The 22,420-nt window shown below is 43.5% G+C and overlaps 1 protein-coding gene across 2 annotated transcripts in view; it reads left to right on the top strand.

The window, feature by feature from the left end:
- The window catches only part of FRMD3 (FERM domain containing 3), a 253,370-nt gene that overhangs the window by 156,768 nt on the left and 74,182 nt on the right, over positions 1 to 22,420 (top strand). For both annotated transcript variants that reach the window (XM_008142039.3, XM_008142038.3), the window contains exons 4-6: positions 11,640 to 11,718; positions 16,307 to 16,404; positions 22,143 to 22,266. In XM_008142039.3, coding sequence (XP_008140261.1) covers positions 11,640 to 11,718; positions 16,307 to 16,404; positions 22,143 to 22,266 — 301 coding nt within the window. The remainder of the gene's footprint in view (positions 1 to 11,639; positions 11,719 to 16,306; positions 16,405 to 22,142; positions 22,267 to 22,420) is intronic.

Raw genomic sequence — 22,420 nt, 5'->3', positions numbered from 1 at the left:
CCCCATGTGCACTTGAGAAGAACGTATATTCCATGGTTTTGGGGTGAAATGTTCTGAAGATGTCAATTAAGTCCCTCTGTTAGGGATTGAGCCTGCAACTTGGGCATGTGCCCTGACAGGAATTGAATTGTGACCTCCTGGTTCATAGGTTGACACTCAATCACTAAGCCACACTGGTCAGGTGTTTTCTTAATATTTTTACATATTTTTCAATATCAGATAGATGATTGGCTTCATTTAAAAAATGGTTTTCTGATAGTTAATTGTATGTATGTATGTAACTTATTTATTAATGGACATCAAAGTTGTTTCTAGTCTTTTGCTGTTATAAACTGTTCTGTAATAAACATGCTTGAATGTACGTCCTTGCATCTGGAACATCTATACTAGAAACTCCTAGAAGTGGAATTGTTGGATTGAAAGGTGTAGACATTTTACATTTCCTTATTGATCAATATTCATCCAGACAGCTTACAATAATTTACTCCCACTAATGTTACATGGGAGTGCTTTTTCCCCCCCAAATATTGTTGAAAATAGATATAATCAAACTGATTTTTATGGTGAGCTTTTCCTCCTTCCCCACCCCTAGAGTGGCATCAGGAGGCAGGGAAGCTTACGTACCATCCTGGCAGTGAGGACACAGCTCCTGTGATTTGGTCTTTGGCTGTGGGCCTCTTTCCCCACTCATCCTTTCTGGATGTAACTAGTCTCACTGGCCTGTGAGTGCGCACTCACCTGTGCTGTTGAGGCCTGTGGCTCCTGCCATCGTCTCTCCTGCAAATCTGTAGGTGATGCCCTCTTGTGTCCCCACTCCAGGTCTCCTCTCTGGTTGACTCTCCGCACTTCTGTGTTCACCACTGGGACAGGCAGAACCTGCACAGCCTCTTTTGTGCCCTGTGTCGGTCTCAGGGAGACTTGTGCAGTCTAGCTAAGGTTCCCTCTCTGCTTAAACACACCCTGCTGCCATTTCTTCGGTATTCTCCAAAGTTCCAGACACAGCACTTTCCCTAAAGGATTCTTAGGTTTCTTTGTCTTGCTCCCCGACCCCTTGACTCTGTTCAGCCAAGTGCTGAGTGATGCTGGAATCTTTCTCTCAGAGCTCCTCATAGTATCTGTAACTTGGTGTCGTCTTCTCTGGATCTCTCCAAGCTCTCCGCCTGCCTTCCTTCCTCAACCCTTACCCACAACTAATAGTGGCTTTTGTCCTTAGATACTAGGTTAATATTCTAAAGCAATACCTTTCTTAGGCAGTAACTTGTTTATCAAATATAATGGAAAAAAGTGCTATTTACAACAGCAATAACAAGTAAAAACAAATTCATTGTAAATAAGCATAACAAGAAATGTTCAAGATCTACACAAATAAAACTATGAGATTTTACGGTGGAGTTACGGTAATGTAGATAAAAAAGAGCTTGATAAATGGAGACTTCTCATGTTTCTCGTTAATATGGTTAGTCAATTCTTCATAAATTAACACATATATTGAATAATTGTCAAATCAAAATTTTAGTGAGGTTCTTTATGGCATATAACAAACTGATTCTAAGGTTCATTGGCAAAAGAAAATGTTCAAAGACCAGCCACAATAAATACAGGATAGAGCAAAAGTAGGTTTAAGTTGTGAGTACACAAAACAGTATATTCTTGTATTATTATTTTATTAATTATTGTATTTTTCATATGAACAACTGTAGACATACTTTTGCTCCACCTTTTATGTAAAGAATGATAGGGCCGGCTGGTGTGGCTCAGTGGTTGAGTGTTGACCTATGAACCAGGAGGCCAGGGTTAGATTCTCAGTCAGGGCATGTGCTTGTGTTGCTGGCTCAATCCCCAGTAGGGGGCATTCAGGAGGCAGCCGATCAATGAATCTCTCTTATCATTGATGTTTCTCTCTCTCCCTCCCTCACTCTTTCTCTCTCCCTCCTCCCTCCCTCCCTCTCCTTCCTCTCTGAAATCAATAAAAAAGTAAAAAACAAAAAACACACACAATAGGTTTCTTGTTCTATTAGACAGTAAATGAAGGCCTATGAGTTATAAAATTAAAAGAGGCCTAGCAATAGACATACACAATAATTAAGATAGACCCAGAAATAGGAAAAGAATCAGTGGAACAACAAAAAGGATTCCAAATTCAGTCATTATTTATGAGAATATGGGTTATAATAAAGATTGTAATTCATATCAGAGACAGGAAGGTAGATTATTCAAGGCATGACTTTGGACATCTTTTCCACTGGAGAAAAAAGCTAAGGACATACCTCATACCATACATAAGATTAATTCCAGATGAGTTCAAAAGCCCAATATATTTAACAACCCATAGAAATTTTAGGTAAAAATTTAGGAGTACTTTTGATAATTATGGAGTAGTGCATGACTTCCTAAGGAAAAACTAAAACCCAGAAGCAACAAAGCAAAATGCTAACAAATCTGTGCAAAACTTAAACTTTTGTAACAGAATATTTGGTTTGTTCACTGAACAGAGTAGATTTTCAGTAGATATTTGTTGAATTAATGACTATAAAATGAATTATAAACAAGTTAAAATACAAGCAAAATAATAGGAAGAGCATTTACTAAATATATAACAGGTAGCAATATGCAGCATATATTAAGTGTGATGCTATGAATCCAAAGATAAACAACTCAATAGAGAAATGTGAAAATACACATAGGAGGAATAAAAATAAATGGATAACAAACTCATAAACAGATGCTCAGTATCATTAGTAGGAATGTGCACATTAAAACAAGGTGTTTTTGTTTATTATACTGAGAAAATTGTAAACACTGATAATATCCAGTTGATGAGGATGAGTTTATCACCTCCGGTAGAAGTGTATAAATGGGTAAAGCCATTTGAGAGGGAAATTTGGCTGTATCCTTCAAGATTAAAAAGGCCTCTATCTCTTGATCCAACAAGGTAATATCTAGGAATCTGTCTAAAGCAAAATTTATTCCAGCACAGGTATATATTTTGCAAGGATGTCCATTGCAACATTGCTCATAACATTGAGAACTGGAAGCAATACAAAGCCCTGCAATTTTGGCAAAGCAAAATAAATTATGTGGAATACATGTGGTCAAAAGGAACGAGTCAGACATTTATTTCTGGCACTGAAAGCTTTATTAAATATATCATAGAGTTAAAAACAAGTAAAAACACCACATGTGGGATGATCCATTTATATGAAAACTAGAGGCCCAATGTACAAAATTGGATCAAGAGTAGGCCTTCGCAGCCATGGCGGCTGCCTGGATCCCCCCCTCACAGCCATGGTGACTTTCTGCAGCCCTGGCTTCGTCTGGAAGGATGTTGTTCTAATTAGCATATTATGCTTTTATTATTTATTATTATAGACTAGTGGCCCAGTGCACAAATTCGTGCACCTTGAAAGGAACTGTGGGCTTGGGGGGGCACAGGGGTGGGTCTCAGCCCATCCTTCATGCCCCCGCCTGGCCCCTCCTGCTGCGGTCCCTGGTCCCTTCTCTGCCGGCAGCCCCAATCCCACTGCTGCTGCTCCCACGTGCTGACGGCGCCAGCCCTGCTCGCACCCGTGATGGCGCGATGTGATTGGGGCCGGTGCCAGTAGTGGATGTGAGTGGGGCCGAAGCCGTCAGTGGGTGTGAGTGGTGGCTGCTGCCCCAATCATCCCTCAGGAACAGGGAGAGGTGGAGAAGCCCTCAGGGGCGATTGGGGCTGGCAGCTGCTGCTCATACCCGCTGATGGCACCAAGTGATCGGGACTGGCGCCAGGCACTGGCAGCGGGTGCGAGCGGTGGCTCTGACGCTGGCTGCGGGTGTGAGGGGGACCGGCACTGGCAGCAGGTGCAAGAGCTGGGCAGGACTGTGGTGGGCGGGAGCAAAGAATTTTCAGTAACCACCAGAGGCTTGCCCTGATGACTGCGACCGGCACCCTGCCTTGGTCTGGTGCCCCCGCTCACCTGCTCCACCATCCTGCCCTGGCCAATGCCCACCATGTTCCGCGCACGCCACCTGGTGGTCAGCGCACATCATAGCGACCAGTTGTTCAGTTGTTCCACCGTTCGGTCTATTTGCATATTAGCCTTTTATTATATAGGATACACTTTATATGAATCTAAAAGTGCCTAGAAGAAGGGCTGCCAAAATGTGTAGAAACTATGGTTACTCCTGGGAAAGAGAGTGGGTTAGAGGGAAGCAAGGGTCTCACATGTTATCATATATAGCTATAGTTTATTGAGGTATTTTACAATGAGAATATTTTCACATATTGGTAATAAAAGAGAGAAAACAAAAGGATAAAAGGTTTTATGCAAAAATCAAGAAAGAAAGAGGAAAGAAAAAAAGGAATCAGAGTGCATTATGCATCAAGCACGTGCAGTAAACACAGAGACCTAGATGAGAGAAAGCCGCTTACTCTTCCAAAGAGGCTCCCTGCTTAATCCTGGCTGGTGCCTGACTAGCCCAGCAGGGTGCTTAAGACCTTTCTGCTCTAGTTACCAAGCACCCTGAGGCACAGAGGTGCTTGGAAATGGCTTCGGTGTGCAAATCAGGGTGGCTAGGACCTCCCTGCTCTGCGTAACGCATGGCTCCACTGGGCCTTAAGAGCAACGTTGAGTCACGTTGCTGGCTGTTGTCTGTAGTGTTCCCTCCTTCAAGTTATGATGGCTCTTCCCTGAAGCCTGTAATTTCTGTCTCTGATGGTAATATTTGTGGAGCTTCATGTTTATGTGCATTTCTTAGCTTTTCAGCACCCCTTGGAGCTGAATGATTTCGTCCATGGGAACATGTAGCACAGAGAGTGCCAGGAGCATAGGTTTTGCTCTGGTGTAAGGACCAGGAGAAAAGCCACAGGTCTCACGTTCATGAGGCCAGTTTGGATGCCTGACTCCCAACTCTGTTCTTCCAATTACTCCCCTTGCTGAGTATGTTACTTCCCTAAGGCTGCCATAACGAAGGCTGGGTGGGGGGCTGAAAAGAATAGAAATGTGTTCTCTCACAGTTCTGGAGGCTAAAGGGCTGAAATCAAGGTGTCAGCCACACTCCCTCTGAAAGCTCTAGGGCAAGCATGTCAAACTCAAAGGCTAACACGGGCCAAATAAATGAGGCATGTGGCCCGCGGATGGTGAGTTTGACATGCTTGCTCTAGGGGCCAGTCCTTCCTTGCATCTTCTAGCTGTTTCTTTCTTGGTCACATCATTCTGTTGTTATAAACTATTTACATCTTTGTGGAGAGGAAATCCACTGGAATCAAGTCACATTCTCTAGCCCTATTTCCACCTCCTTATTTTAAAGCAAACACCTTAATCCAGCATCTTGCACCTGTTCATTTTCTTTAAAAAATTTTAATGGAGGTATAATTCACATATAACATATTAGTTTTATGTGTACAACATGGTGAATTGATATTTGTATATATTAGATGATCTTTACAATAAGTCTAGTTAACATCCATACCATACATAGTTATACAATATTTTTCTTGAGAAGAAAACTTTTAAGATCACTTCTCTTAGCAACTTTCAAATGTGCAATACGGTATAGTTAACTGTAGCCACTGTGCTTGCATTACATACGTTCCCATGACTTATTTATTTTATAACTGGAAGTTTTTATCTTTCGGCCCCCCTTCACCCATTTTACCTATCTCACTCCTGCCTCTGGCAACCACCAATCTGTTCTCTGTATCTATGAGCTTGTTTGTTTGTTTTGAGTGAGATTTAAGCGAAATATGTGAGATCATATTGTATTTGTCTTCCTCTGACTTATTTCACTTAGCATAATGTCCTTACGGCCCCTTACAGAGACACTTTGCTGGTCCCTACTCTGGGTCCTTGGTTCCATCATTATCTTCATTTTACGGATGAGGAAATGGAGGTAGAGAATTTCAGTTTGGCCACAGCAATTTGTCCAAATGGTGAACTTGAGATTAGACATGTTGGACACCAAAGTCCCTGTTAGAACTTTTCCTGAACAGCAGAGACAGGCAGAGCACTCCGAGAGCAAGAATTGGTGAGGCAGCTGCTCAGCATGCCAGTGTTTCCCCACCCCCCCCTGCCAGGGAGTTCTTAGAGGGTGACTTCACTTAGCGCATGCATGTGTGGGCGCGTGGTGTGCCGTGTGTGTGATTAAAGCATAAGACAGAACCATAACAGGAGGTGGATGAATTAAATACAATTTTTAAAAAAACCATTTCTGCTTTGAAAGTAGAGGCAACACAGTGCCAGCAGCATCTTGGAGGCTGTTGGTTGTCATTCAGTAAAAGAGTGATGGGGGATTATTACTGCTGTTGATGCCGATGATAGTAGCAGTTGTCACTGAACAATGACAATCATTTCCAAGTAGGAGAGCAGTCCTTATGAGAGCAGTTCTCTGTGGCTGGTTCATTTGAATACATCCCAAGAGTTACAGTTCATTGAATGAGTGAGGAGTGTCTGTCCTTTTGGTGTCCAAGTGTCCTTTTGCACATGTGTGAAAAGAGTTTGTATGCCTGAGCAGTTTCATCAATGAAGAAATGGTGGTGTGTTCCTCATTTCTCATTCGGGAGTCCCGAGAAAGGCATGGGAGGGACACTGTTCATTCAGTGAGGAATCAAAAGGTGTCAGTTGTTGGTAAAAGGCCAGGAGCCCCTGATGCCTACTTGGGTCCTTTGGAAAGTTAGCCTCTTATTTGCAGGGTGTTTGTGGCCCTTTTCCGCAGCGCCAGACCCTTTACAGTGTTTCTGCAGAGTCTGAAAGCCTGACAAATGGGTCACACTTTTTTTTTTTAAATAGAGTTCCAGATGAGGGAGGGAGGGAGAGAGGGAGGGAGGGAGAGAGGGAGGGAGGGAGGGAGGGAGGGAGAGAGAGAGAGAGAGAGAGAGAGAGAGAGAGAGAGAGAGAGAGAGAGAAAGAGAGAGAGAGAAAGAGAGAGAGAAAGAGAGAAAGAGAGAGAGAGATTGAGATTCCAGGTATAGGAATTGCCTAACATCTGCCAGAGCCCCAGGCTCTATGTTTCAGCTACTGTTTAAAGGGTTTTGGGGAAATTTGTCATAGCTGTTGGTCAGAATGTGTATGAGAGAGATTATGATTTTATATGTCTATTCCTGAAATTGTTTTTTTTCTATAGTTATTTACAATGATTGGGGGAAGACCTCTGCATTTTAAGAAAAGCTGCTAAGTAATATTTTATTTGCAAAAAATGTCCTGTTTTTCTACAAAGACTTGAGGATGTTGGTAATAATAGAAAGTGGTGTTTTTTTGTTTTTTCTTTTCATTTTTACCTGGGAGCCTGCTCACCTAATCCTTTGGCATCCCCACCCCCATTTCTGGGCAAGGTCTCAAAGTGCAGATGAAAAAGTCTGTCTCTGCTTTACAAATGCCTGTTCTTCTCCCTGTGTTCTCACTGTTAACAAACTACCCAAATGATTAAACCCCAGGATCTGCTGACGCAGAACAGGGCCACTGAGCCGCCCTGTGGAGACACTTGGCCTCCTCAGCCCTGACTGGCAGGTAAGGGAGGGCTGTTAGAAAGGACCCCTGCCATTTTCTGTGCAATTATATGCTCCTGGCATTTTTTAAGTTGATTTTTTTCCTTCTTTGCTACTCGGTGGTATTCTAATTTTTGCCACTTACATAGCTGAGTAAAATGTTTCTCAGCTGTGGAGTTGTTGAATTGAATTTGGTCTTCTCCGTCTTCTCCCTCCCATGTCCCACTCCCCCTTTCCTTCTCTTCTTCAGATAGGAGTGTTGGTCCCCACAAAACAAAAGCTCACATTTAAACAGTGTGGCCTGTGCCTGTGAGCGTATCACTAGTACCTTGTATTACTATCTGCTACCATCACATCCTAGAGAATGGAGAGAGAGGTCAGGAACTTAGTGACTTTTTATGTATGACTTAGCAACAGCATATATCAAAAGATTTAAGAATGTTCGTCTATTGTAAACTCAGAGTAAATTAATGTTGAGATGAGGCTGCTTGGGGGAAGCAACAGTTATGTCCAAAGAGATGCTGGTGATGGTCCCCTCACCTGAGCAGATGTGGCAACCCCTGGGACTCCATGCTCCAGGAAACACAGAGTAGACAGGATTAAACCCAGGTCATTCAAAACTGCTTCACCTGAGGAGCAGTTAAAAGAACTGGGGCTGTTTATTTTAGAGAAGACTCAGAAGGACCATAGCATTCTCTTCAAATGATGGGAGGGGTCTGTGTGTAGGAGAAGCATTAGACTATCTGGAGCTTTTGGTCCTGGAACGAGGATGACTAGGTGGAAGGACTTCCTACCATCAGGGGTTCTCAAAGATGGCTGCCTGGGGTGCTGCCTGTGAGCCTCATGGCGTGATCCCTTGGAATGAGTGCGAGTCCTGATTTGTATCTAATGAACTCAGATAACTATTAAAGCCAGCCTCGGGCACATAAACAGATATGACCAGGTAGGAGAAAAGAATGCCAGCTGTAGTATGGGGCCATCTTCTGTGGTCCTACTTTCCCCAATTTACCTTAAGTTGGCTTTCATTTTTCTGCTTTCTCTAAGATATTTTCCCATACCTGCTGACTCAACAGTTCAAATTTTGGGAGGTTGTGTTATAGAAATAAAAATACAACTATTTAATGATATATGCACAATTATATAAATGCATATACCCTTGTGCATATGTTCTTTTATAAATATGCTAGAGGCTCAGTGCACGACTTTCATGCACTGGGTGGGGGGGGGGGTTGGAGGGAGGGAGAGTTCCTCAGCCCGGCCTGCGCCCTCTCGCAGTTCAGGACCTCTTGGGGGATGTCCGCCTGCTGCTCCCACCACGGCTGCTGGAGCCCGGCTTCTGGCTGAGCAGCGCTCCCCCTGTGGGAGCCCACTGACCACCAGGGGGCAGCTCCTGCATTGAGCGTCTGCCCCCTGGTGGTCAGTGCACATCATAGTGACCTGTCATTCCGTCGTTTAGTTGATTTGCATATTAGCCTTTTATTATATAGGATGTAACATTTTAAATATGTAAAAATATAAAAAATATACATATCTCTTTATAAATATATACATGTGTATATACTGTTTGAATTGCAAAAATATGGTAATAACCTGAATGATGATAAAAGAGAAGATTGGAAGTAGTGGAGTAAATTCTGGTCTCTCCATAGTGTCATTATGCAATTATTATAGGTATATATCTACCATCCTGGAGGGGTGGGGAGAACATAGAATTCAGTGAGAAAAGTAAGAGAAACATCTGTAGTATGATCTTGTTTCGTGAGACTAAATTATAAAAAAACCTCTCACAGATGTAATCATTTTTGCATATATTTGGGTGAAGGTGTAAAAGGGGTGGGAGAATGTAGATGAAGTTATTAACAGTGGTGGAGAGTTTGAGGTAGGTGGGGACCTGAGGGTAGGAATAGAGACCAAGTGAAGGAAAGTGATAGGGTTGGCTTATCTATCTATCACCATCCATCCATCCATCCATCCATCCATCCATCCATCATCTTCATCTGTTGTGCTTAAACACGGATTAATTTTGAGGACTTTAATGAAAGGAAGGAAGGAGAAAACTTCCTTATGCTATTTCCATTTTTTGCTCTGTTGTTCTTATAAAAACTCTCAATCTTTCTGTTAAGGGCAATTTATGGGTTTTATAATAAAATGCTCATTAGTTTTAATTCTTTAGAGTGATCGTTTAAACAATTTAAAAGAAATCTTGGAAATGTGTAAAGATAAAATATTTTAAGTCAAAACAGAATTTCTAGATATCATGAAAGATGAATGATTTAAGAATTAGTTGTATTTTTCTTCTTTGTTTCGTTGCTGTATGGAGGTGCTCATTTTCTCCTCGTGTTCCAGAAAAATGTTTCCTTTCTTAAATCTAGGGAACACAAGGTTGGGTTAGGAGCACCCAACTCGGAAGTTTGCTAGCTCCCTGTGTGGAAGGAGAACATTGAATGGAGAGCTCTCACATAAGTGTGTGTGCACATGTATGTGCATGTGTGCGTGCATGCGTGTGTATGTGTGTATTTTATTAAACCTCACCTGAGGAAAATTTTCCCATTAATTTGTAGAAAGAGTAGAAGGGAGGGAGGAGTGAGAGAGATAAAGAAAAAAACACCCATAGCTGAAACCGGTTTGGCTTAGTGGATAGAGAGTCGGCCTGCGGACTGAAGGGTCCCTGGGTTCGATTCCGGTCAAGGGCACGTACCTAGGTTGTGGGCACATCCCCAGTAGGAGGTGTGCAGGAGGCAGCTGATCGATGTTTCTCTCTCATCGATGTTTCTAACTCTCTATCTCTCTCCCTTCCTTTCTGTAAAAAATCAATAAAATATATTAAACAAACAAACAAACAAACAACAAAAACCATAGATGTGAGAGAGACACATCAATAGGTTGCCTCTTGCACACACCCCAACCAAGGCCAGGAATTGAACCCGTAACCCAGGTACATGTCCTTGATTGGGAATCAAACCTGTGACCCTTCGGTGTGCAGGCCAATGCTCTAACCACTTAGCAACACTGGCCAGGGCAATGTGTGTGTATATTTTTAATCTGTCTTTCTCTGCTGAGATAGCTAGCAAGATACTGCTGTTTTCCGGTCTAGCAGATGCTTTCTTCCTAATTATTTTTAAGAATTATTTTCCCTTTTTAACTATCCTCATTATACCTTCATATTTGATGCTGATAGTCCTTTCTACATAGAGAATTTGCCTGCATACAGAAGAGCCCTAGACATTGTAGAATTGGCTGGTGATTTAACCCCTGCTTATAATGAGAGAGGATTTGGGAGAGAATGGGTGCTGTTTCATTGATATAGACTCAGAGCTGATGCCAAGTAGCCACTCTGATACAAAGGCGAGAAATGAGTGGGAATGTCCGATCTGCAGAAATAGAAATACTAGCCATCGTATGCATCTTACTGCACTTGTGTGCGTTTATTAGGTTAACATTGCCAGTCAACGGTGGTCTTAAAATTAAACGTGTCAGAAATTCTGTAGAATCCCCTTAGCTGGTCATTGAGTTCTGGGTATTTAATGCAATTAGAATATTCCAGAATCATGGATCTCAACCAGAATTTCAGTCTGCATAGTACTCTCTTGATTCAGACAAATCAGGAAGTTAAAAAAGTATTTTCATACAAGCGACTGCCTCATAGATAGATAACACTAAACTATTACGAAAAATATACAAAGTAGGATCTGTGCGTGGCTGATTCCATTTTAAAACTCTCAGTTTTAGTTCAAAGGCACCGTCACTTTGGGAAAACTGGTCATGTGCAGTGACATCTTTACACTTCACGGACTTGGCCAAAAACCTGAGCAGTGCTTATGGGCAATTTCTCACAAGGGTGTGGGGAGAATCAGGAGAGAAAACGTTCTCTGCAGCTGCGACCAGAGAGAATGAAGGAGGGAAGGGGCGCTGTGAACGGAAAGATGTGCTGTGGGACTAGAGTGCTACGGGAGAAGTTAAGGTCACATTTGTGACCCCCCCTGCCTCTGGTTTGGGCATCCTATCAAGAGTTTTGAGTTTTCTTGGGTATGGTACCTGCTTCATCCAGAAAATCACCCTCTCCTCTGCCCCCTCCCCAGGCTGGGCTGTAAGGCCTCACGCTGACTTTCCTGAATATTTAAGTCCATGGTGTTTTGCTGCTTTTCTCATGCCTTTTTATTTTTTTTTTATGATGTTTCAGCTCATCCACCATACACCATGTGCTTTAGAGTGAAATTCTACCCACATGAACCCCTGAAGATTAAAGAAGAGCTCACAAGGTATTTTTCATTTGTTTTATGTTTAACATTCTCACCCCCCCCCCTGCCCCCCCCCAACCATCCAGGTCCTCCGAGTCTTCCAGGCTTGGATGTGCCTCAACAATGCGGGCGCTCAGCTCAGCATTCTGGCTTGGAATGTTTCTCTTGCACTTAATTGTCTCAGGATTTTTCAAACACTTGTCATGGGGAGTGTAATTAAGTGCACAGAAAAGCAGCGGTTATAAGGAGGAGGCACTCTCTGCAAACATCTGACAGTAGGGTGCTAAAAATAAATAGAAGATGTCGGTCTTTAGGATATGGGCAAATTCATAGCGAGAGCGAAGCCCCGAGGGCCTATCTTCTGGATCTCAGCTTTTCTGGGAGGGAAGAGACCACTTGATAGAATGGACTGTTTGTCATCCTGCATTCCGCTCACTAAATGACTGACGGTGGGGCCAGCTTCCCTCTCCTTGTAGACTCTTCTCAGCCCAACTCTCTGAATTTTCCCATTCTCAGGCCTCCCCACTGCTGAGGCCACATTCTGGGGGTTTTGCTTCCGTGAACAGCCTGGGCCAGTACAAGCTGATCAGGGTCCCAGAGGGGCCTATTCAGTGGATGGGGAAGAGCCATTCTGAGTTAAGTTCTTGATGAGGCTCTGATTTGGTGATCGCAGAAATCACTCTGCATAATTAGGTCTCAAAATATCCGCAGGTATGAATGCAACAGAGAAACAAGTGCAGTTTGCGGACCTTCATGTGCAGGGGATGTGCTGGGTTCTTGGATATTTAGCTTTCTCATTATCCGCGAATGTCTGGTAGAGCTTGACCGTAGTGGCACTGAGGGTGCAGATGGTTTTGTTCTCTATTATGAACTAGTACACGGTCATTTAGTGAGGGTTGTGCTTGGGGACAGGGGAAGGAGAAATACATAGGTAATGGACATTATAAGTGGTGGTTCGTATTTTGCAATCTGGCCTGCTGTGTGTGTGTTTTGTTTTGTTTTAAATTTATATAACATAAATGAATTTCATCATTTCAAAGTGTACAATTCATTGGCATTAAGCACATTCACAATGTTAGGCAACCATCACCACTGGAGAGATCTGGAACATTTTCTCACCACCCCAAAGGAAACACTGCACCTACTAGCAGTCAGTACTGTCTCCTCTCCCCCAGCCCCTGGAAACCGCTAATCTACCTGCTGTCTCTATGGATTTACCTGTTCTAGACATTTCATGTAAATGGACTCATGCCATATTTGGCCTGCTCATGGCTCAAAAATTTATTCATGTATTTGATAAGTTCTTCTTCAGTTCCCATTCTTCCTATAGCCCAGGAAACAGGGGCTTCTGAGCTTCCAAAAAGAGAGATTTGTCCTGCTCTCTGGGTGGTGCTAACAGTATAATTAGGAAGAACCACCAGGGGCCCAAATGGCTCACTTTTGTCATTTGTGTTCTCTATAATCTTGTGTGGAGGACAAAAATTGATAGTGTCACAATAGAAATTAACAATAGATCTTTTGTGGTTGAGAAAAGTCCCCTTTGAAAGTAAAAGAGAACAAAGTTGTAGCTAATAACCTGAGTTAAATCCCTCTCAATTAAATTTGCTAGCACTCACAGGCATTTGCTTGAATAGCCAAGGTCTGAATAGTGGAAAATTGTGAACATTTTTATGTCTCTTAAGGAAATTAAGACGATGCTCAGGCCTTCCACAGTACAGATGAGCTTTTCTTAGTCATTATGGTCCTTAGCATTCAAAACGAATCGAAAAACTGTGCAATGCCCAGGCGCTTATGGTTTAAACCCTATCTTGAAAGAGTTTAGTTTTTCTTGTTTAAGAAATTATTTTATTGTAACATTAATCTAAAATTTAAGATGAATTTAATACAGAAGTTAAGGTCACATTTATGACCATGCTTCAGGGTAAAGAAACAATGGGGAAAAGGGAAGATTTAAAAGAGGAAAACCACACAAATACAAACAAGACTTTTGAAATCATTTTTTATCCTTTACCTCTCCATTTATGCTGTCATCTTTTTTTTTTTTTTTTTTTGTAAATGCTGTATACGGTTAAATATCATCAAAGTACATTGGTCTTAATGTTTTAGTCAGAACCATGTTTAAATTCAGGCCGGGCAGAGAAGCAATATCATTAATGGTGGCACAATAATGGAAACCCAGATCCTTTCGGTGCATAATCCTTTCATTCTGCAGGTGTGATGCAAAAGGAAGAGGCATCATTATTATTATTTCAGTGGCTATTGTGTTTAAACAATGAGCACCTGAACCTGAAGCCATTTTGAAGGCTCAGTGGATTATGTCGAATCCACAATCATCCATGATTATCTCTGGAGATGACTGATAGGAGCAAGCACCCAGGCTCTGATGTTGTGAAAGCTGATTTTTCCTTTCTCAGGAAGCTTTTGTCCAGCTGGATTTCTAATTTACAGGATTAGAACCCAGACCTCTCATTCATCAGGAAATAGTGATTGGAAACTCTTTTTTACTGCTAAACTTATCACAAAGTGGCAAGCAATGCTTTCTGTTCAATGCATATGTTTAGCAGGTAGAAAAGAAACTCATGGCATTTGCTCAGGTAGTCCACCCTCTTTTTTAAAAGAGGAAAGATTTGATCAATTTCTAGTACTGTGCGACCTTGCAGAGCGAGGTCTCACACTAGTAGCAGCACCTGGGAATTGGGACCCGGCAATCTCTATTCTCGTAGCCCTGCAGCATGTCAAAATTTGAGAACCACTATTCTAAGGCAATTTGGATTTTCAAAAGTATTCATTTCTTTTGGCAAATATTACAGTGTACACTTAAATGGGTTTACTATGATCACAACCTTGTGCCACCCTCACCACAATCTAACTCCAGGGGATTTTTATCACCCCAGTGGGAAACCCCATAGCCCAGCAGTCCTTCCCTGGCAGCCACTAATCTACTTTCTGCCTCTAAAGATTTGCCTATTTAAGACATTTCATATAAATAGAATCATAATATGTAGTATTCTGTGACCGGCTTCTTTGCACTTAGTGTAATATTTCCAAGATTCATCCCTGTTGTGCATGAATCAGTACTTCATTCCTTATGTGGCCAAGTCATATCCCATTGCATTCACATGTCTTTTACCTTTTCATCGGTTGATGGGCATTGGGTTTCCCACTTTTTAGCTACTCTGAATAATGCTGGTGTGTCCCTCTCCCCTGGTTGAATTGGGTGCAAGTGTATTTTTTTTTCTGTTTGATGCCCCAGTAATTTTAAAAACAGAATTTGTTGCAACATTTAAAATTCAAAGGGTTTTACTTGGTCAATGAAAGAAATTCTAAACCTAAAGGAAGGTGTGAAGAGTGTACGATGAGCCATGCTTTTGAGGGCTAGTCCCCAGAAGCAGTGTCTCCTCAAGGGAATGAGGTAATGCTCCCGGGGAACAGCCCTTTCTCTTACACACTAGAATCAAAGGAGAAGATGCAGGAAAGGTTTGCATGAAATCCAACGGTTGCAGATGGAGGAGGCGGAAGGGAGCAAAGCAGAGAAATCTCTAGGATGGATAAAAAGTAAAATGGAGGGATACACACTTCGTTTACATGGGTGGGTGCAGGATAGTTCACCTTTAGCCTACGTAATTTACAGAGGTATGTGGGTAAAGAGAATAATGAGGAATGTTGGGCTTTTTCACCCCTCGCCAGTGTTTATCTCTGGAGGTCTGGAGAAGAGATCACACTGACATTTTAAGTATGTTATTCTAGATGCACAAAAACAATGGATGAAGGTAGAGCTTAATCTACCACACAGGCCTTAGAATGTGATCCCCCCCCCCCCCCGCCCATAACCCGTTCAGTTAGGAATTTCTTATGATCGGAACATCTCGTGTGGTTACTTTCGATTACTGAGTTGTCATGCTTGCCAAGGGAGCCCCTTTTGGTTCACAATTTCTAAATCCATCTCCCGATTTCCTGAAAAGCTGGATGCATTTGGCCTGTTTTCTATGCAGTAGCATCAGGCTGGGACTGTGTAGCGGCTGACCCCTTCATGGGGCCAGCGCTCTCCATTCTGCTTCCCCGGCCCCCTTATGCCAGCTCCTTTCACTCCTTATCAGGTTTGCCTGGCTCTGCAGGCATCTGAGTTTGCTGTCCCTGCAGAGGGGAGAGGACACTAAATAGATGACAGCTCTCGTTAGGAATTAATTTGCTTTCTGGCCTCCTAACAAAGTCATCTTGAGATTGATTACTGTGAGTCTGTGTCCTGGAGACTGGTTTCTGTGAACTGACTGCACCCATTTCCTGACGGTTTCCCACAGAACGTGGGAAGCATGTACCCGTGGTTGTCATCCTGTGGGGCCTCCTGCCAGGAACCGTGGCTGCTGGCCCTATGGCTTTCCTTGGTCCTTCTCACGTCTCTTGGAAGAGGGCCAGCCCCCCAGCTTTGGAAGCTGCCACAGACACTTGGCTCTTCTCTGGATCCTGAGGGCCCCTCCGTTTTCTCCGCTGGCCCTCCAAGGGGCGGGCATGTCTCAGCCACTCCTGGAGCTGCGTAGGGCGCTGCTGGTACAGGTGGATAAAACATGAGCAATCACTGACACTTAGGGGGACTCTTTCCTTTGTATTGCAGGTACCTTTTGTACCTGCAAATTAAGAGAGATATTTTCCACGGTCGATTACTCTGCTCCTTCTCAGATGCTGCCTACCTGGGTGCATGTATCATTCAAGGTAAGTTGAACTGGACTATACAGATTTGGCTGTTCAGAGATTCCCTCCCTCCCCCCGTGCCTATCCTGCTGGTGTCCATCGTTTGAGGCCAGGCAGGGCTGGGTACTCGGTACCAGAGCCCCTGGTTATCTTTCCTCTCAAGCCAGCAGGGTCTGGTGGAAGGCTGGGCTGTGGTGGTCACAGGGGCCTCTGCAAAAACAAAGCGTCCTCCAGGCCCATGGCAGAGCTCAGGATGTGTGACCTTATGAGAAGCTCTGAAGGATTGTGGCTGTTCTATGTCAGAGTGCCAAGGGCTGACCGCCAGCTGTAGGGCTTAATGGGTACACTGAGGAGAAACTATGTCCACGAAGATAGATGTAAATTCAAACATTTGAGTGAAATGTCAGAACAGAATACATATTTATATGTATTCATTCATTCATATGGGTACACGTACACTGTATCTAATTCTTCAGCTTCTCCAGCCACCTCACAGGGAAGGGGGAGAACCAGGGTGGTGAGGGGAGGCCAGGCCCACAGTCTGTTGGAGGACTTGGGTGTTCTGTTCCCCTGGGCCAGTCGGGAGGCAGCTGGCAGCAGGGGATGTTCAGAAGGACTCAGGTGATCCAGCCCTTTGTAGCATGAATGCTAATGACATGTTTATCAGAGAAGGGAAGGGAGGGAGGGGGAGAGAGACAGGGGCCAAGTGAGCATGTCACCCTTATAAAGGGACTGGAACAAGACGTGGATCATGACAGTCATCTGCTGGTCACAATTCCAAGCTTCATTCACAGTTGGAGAGAGACCCACCCTTCTCCCGGGGTTGTGATAGGCAGACCTGGCCCTGAGGGATGCTCTGTGCTGGGCTATGGTTTTGTGAGGTGGGTGCCCTCTGAGAATTCTAAAGGATGTGTCTGTGCTGATGCTCTCTTTCCCCGGGGAGCAAGCTAGTGCTGCACAGCAGATTTTGGCAGAGGCGTTGACACCCTGGGGGATAGTCACATTTAAAGTCAGAACGGCAGTGATACTGTGATGGGAAAGGTCCTTCCGCCTGCCCAGAGGCGGGACACGTGCTTCTGAAAGCCACCTCTCTCACATCAGAGCTACAGAGGCGGAAACCCATGGTTCTCCCTGTTCCCTGTGAGGACGGCAAGTTCCTAGCCAGGGAGCACTGTGTTCTCTAAAGGAGACGTGGATCGATACTAATCCAAGCAGCAAAGCCACACGTGAGGGTTTCAGAACGCGGCTAGGCATTCGTGAATAATGGTCAGTTCTCCAAGGGCAAGCTCAATCTGGGTCTGTCATGGGAGACTCTCCATCCTGTTTATGTTTGAGATAAAGTCACAAAGGCTTTGTCCCGATGATGGGGGCCCTTTAGTTGCCTCGTTGTGGTCTCACTGACCACACACAGATGCTGTGGAGAGAGTAGAGTTGCAAATGGACTGCTGACCTCCAAAGGACTTTTCAGCTAGAAAAATGCAGTGGTGTCCATGGGCCATTTATAGCGAGCCCAGTAAAAGCAGATCCATAAAGTTCTGTGGTGCTGGGGCCATTCTTCAGCAGCTCTAGAGATCGTTACAAATGCAGATAAAGATCTGCTTTGTAGGAACTGCTTATGCTTACGGAGAGTGATAGGGAAAGTAGCGTAAAGGATTAGAAGGCGGAGGCCATGTGACTTTTCATTGGCTTCTCATTTGCCAGTGCTCTTTTTTATTAATTTAAATTTTTTATTGTTGACACTATTGCAGATGTCCCCCATTTCGCGCCCCCCCCCCTTTCCCATCTTCCCCAATCCCTCCCTGTGCCCTCCCCACACTATTGTCTGTGTCCATGGGCTCTGCATATATGTTCTTTAGCTAATCCCTTCACCTTCTTTAACAGTCAGCCCCCCAACCCCTCCCCTCAGACATTTGTCAGTCTGTTCCATGTATCCATGCCTCTGGTTCTATATTGTCCTTCCGTTTGTTTTGCTTGTTAGATTCCACATATTAGTAAGATCACATGGTAATTTGTCTTTCTCTGATTGGTTTATTTTACTTGCCAACACTCTTTGAAGGAACATGCTCTTAGCTTCTGTATATTCTGAGTGTATTAAAACCAGGCAGCCACCCCGAGCTTTGCCACTTGTATGTACTGAACACAATGGGCATATTCAGTACATGCCACACATTTTCTTTCATATTAAAGACAAATTACAAAACAAACACACAGGATCCTAGGAACCTATTTCCATTCTTCCTCAGTAAAATATATCTTTCCTGTTCCTTCTATAGAATAGCAACAGGGCAGGATTCTTGTTCTTATCTCCTCTGGCTGGTGTTTTCAAACCCCGGGGGTCTGTGGCTCCTACTAGAAATTCAGACCTCAGTTCAGATGTCGCTTCCTCTGAGAAGTCTTCCTGGACTACTGAAGTAGCCTCCCTCCTGCCCATCATTACATCATCCTTTCTCATACCCATTTTGCTGTCTTTTAAGCACTTAGATCTGAAATGACCCCGTTAAGTTGTTTTGGGGTTTATTATGCATCCCCTTTACCCTCGTGTAGAACCTAAATCCCAATGGAAGTGGGTCTCTGGGTGGGTTTTTTCACTGCAGGACCCCTGTGTTGGGCACACAGTAAGTTCTCAACTAAATATGTTACGTGAACCAGGGCACTTGTCCAATTGTACCCATATAAGCTTTCTTCTTCTTCTCGGGAAAGAGTGGTTGGTTCACTATCTCATTCACTTATTTGTTCTTGTGTTCTCCGAGCATTTACTGAACAGCTGCTAGGTGGCAGGCAGTGTAACACAAAGTCCCCAGGGGTGAGGTGGGAGGAGACAGACAAGTAAACAGACAGTTGTGATATGTGTTAATGGCTAAATAGAAAGATACACATCTCCCTGCTAGGACCTCAGCAGGGCCCCAGTCCAGCCAGGGCAGAGAGGGAAGGCTCCTGAAGAAGCTGGCCCTGACGCTGTAACATCCTGCATCTCAAGTTCCTTTGCGATTAGTCCTCTCCACACCAGGGAAAAGCCATTGTTGGGCTTGCCCTGTCTATTTGCCATCACCCGATCATGCTCATCTGTTTGCTCCAACTCTGGTTTTTTTCAGACCAGGAATTCCCTTCAAAAATGAGCTAGGACCTGTTCCAGCCATCCGCTGTGTTGTATGTCATTTGTCACAACTTGACCCTCAATGTCTGTGTAGAAGAGAGAACCATAGGCTGCTCACCCAACTCCTCTTGGCATGGAAGGCAAAATTTGAATAGTTAGAAATCCTTAATCGCTTATAAACCGCCTTTGGCTTCAGGTGAAGTTAGAGTTAAAGACAGGCTGTCAGTGACAGGAAACAGGGGCTGTGGTGAGGGAGGCATTGGCGTTTACCGGGTCAGCAACCTCGGGCAGGTTCCATGGCATTTCTTCTTAGTCTTCGCACATTTTCCAGGCTACTTGTTTGCAGTGTTGAGTCCATTGTTCCTCACAAGTTTTCCTGGAGAGAGAAGGGCGCCCCACAAACAATGCACTCCCCAAACAACCCCTATGCAAGCTGGCATTTGCACTGAAGACCCAGTTTCCTATCAGTGATCCATTCCCTATGGGAAATGGCTGCATTGGGTTATACCCGTTCCTAAATTTTAGGCCCATAGCCAGCTCACAGGAGTTTGTATGTGTGGGTGTGTGTCGTTTGAAACTATGTTGAGCTAATCATTAGTTTATGACCCATTCTTATCATTGATCCCTTTGGGTCTCGTATGTTTGATTGATTAACCATTTTCGTTATTTTCCATTTCCATTCCTAGTGACAACAACGAGGTTCACACATATCTTTGACTTTGCATATAGTACAACCTTATAAAATGATTAGTATTATTTAGTATATATGCACTGTAAACTTTTGTAAATTAAACGAGACTGTAGAACTCATTTTATTCCTTTTCATGCTTGGAACATTGTTTTGGGAGTCTATGTTGCTGGGTATACATTGCTTTTAAATGCTGCAGGTATCCAGAAGGGTGTATCACCCTTATTTTACTTGTTGCTCCCACTGGCAGTGAACGCTCAAGTTGCCACCATATTCTTTTTTTTGCACCCAGAGTTTTTCTAGAATATATGCCCAGAAGTGGGATGGCTGGGTAATAAATTTGACTAAATACTCCCAGCTGTTCTCTAAAAGAGCTACATGTATCAAGAATCTTTCAGAAGTGTACAAGTATTTGCATTTTCTCATATCTCGGCCTGACTTCCTAAAATGTTTGTTAATCTTACAGGTGTAAAATGATGCCTAGTTGTTCCGGTTTGTGTGGCTCTGATTATGGTTGAGTTTGAGCATTTCTCCATACACTCACCCTTTGGGTTTCCCCTATTGTGAACTGGCTGTTTATATCCTTTAACCAATTTCCTATTGGTCTTCCTGCCCATTTTCTCATTGATTTGTAGGGATTTCTTTTTTATTCTATTTTGCAAATATATTCTTTCAACTTGTCATCTATTATTTTGACTATGATACCTTTAATGAATAGAAATATTAAAAATGTTGATACAGCCAAGTTAATCAATTTCCCACCAACGGTTGATGGTATTTTAGGTATTATTTTAAAAGTTCTTCCTCATGCGGTAGACATTTTTAGGTTGTTTTAAGAGCTCTGTAATTTGAATTCTGTTAAGAAGCTCTAAAGAGCTTAGCTTTCCTCCCAGTTTTGTCCTACAGTCATTAGATGATTCAACAAGGAAGGGACAGTAGATACAAATTACAGAGTTGTATGTGATTTTGCAGACGGCTCAAGGCATCTTGATTTTTAAAAATCTATTTCAAAGTCATGTTGGTGCTCAAGTTTTCTAATACAATTTCCCCACCATCTTTGATCTACATTCTGGGCCATTTTTGCCTTGGACGCTTGCCCCTTCCTTGCTCATTTTCCTTATCATACTCATGGAATCGGTAGAATATATTCCCTGCCAGAGCATCACCTTTGCTGCTCCGGGCTGTGGTCCATGCACATCAGGTCCATCCTCTCCTAGACCCTCAGGGTGCTCAGAGAGGCGCAGGCATTTCTTTTTATACGTAAAGACCCTCTGCAGGTGCCCTGCATTAGAATCCAGCAACAGCCTTAAACTGGTTTGCTCATCCATACTTTGAGACACACTCTTTAATTTAAGAGCAGTCCATTTATTTTTATGTGCAATCCTCTTGGGTGTCTTTTTGTTGTGACTTTTCATCGAACGAGCCATACCTACACACACATCAGAGCAGGCAGCTCCAGCCAGGGGACTCAGACTCCTAGACCCAGAGAAAGTTAGCGCTGAGAGGAAGCACGAGGGACCGTTCAGTGGTTTTCGGTGAGAGTTGGCATACCACCTCCTACCCCGGGAGCATTTAGAAATATTGGGGGGAGCATTTTTGGCCATCACAATGACTGTCTGTGCCACTAGCACTTAGTCCCTGAAGGGTAGGGATGCTAAATGTCCTCCTATGCCTTGGGAGGTCTAATAAAGAATTGTTTAACCCCCATGTGCCCCACTGAAAAACAATGACTCAAATCCATTTATTGTGTAGATAAAGAAATCAGACTCAGAGAGGTTGGCGAGTTGCCCAAGCTCACACAGCTAGATCTGAACTAGAATATAAGCTTCCAGACACTCAGGCTGTGGTCTGTGGATACAGTACATTTCATTGGGTGAGCTTATTCCAAGCTCCTCTTTTGGGTGACGGAGATATCCCATGAGCACCCTGTGGTTGTTTTTAATCTTTTTCTCTGTCTCTACTTTTTACTGCTTACAGCTGAGCTCGGTGATTACGATCCTGATGAGCATCCTGAGAATTACATCAGTGAGTTTGAGATTTTCCCTAAGCAATCACAGAAGCTGGAAAGAAAAATGGCAGAAATCCATAAAAGCGAGCTCAGGTAATTGGGGTAGACGTTTGTAAACATGGTAGAGGTGCGAAAGCATTCTTACCGTGGGGAATGTGGAAGCCATGTTGTGAAGTAAGAATGTCTGTAAGGTATGGGCAGACTGTTTCAGGTGTCAGAACAATATTCCTCGGCACTGTCAATTTCC

This window comes from Eptesicus fuscus, chromosome 15 (assembly GCF_027574615.1).
Source record: "Eptesicus fuscus isolate TK198812 chromosome 15, DD_ASM_mEF_20220401, whole genome shotgun sequence".
Lineage (NCBI taxonomy): Eukaryota > Metazoa > Chordata > Mammalia > Chiroptera > Vespertilionidae > Eptesicus > Eptesicus fuscus.
This window is presented reverse-complemented; position numbering and strand designations above follow the sequence as displayed.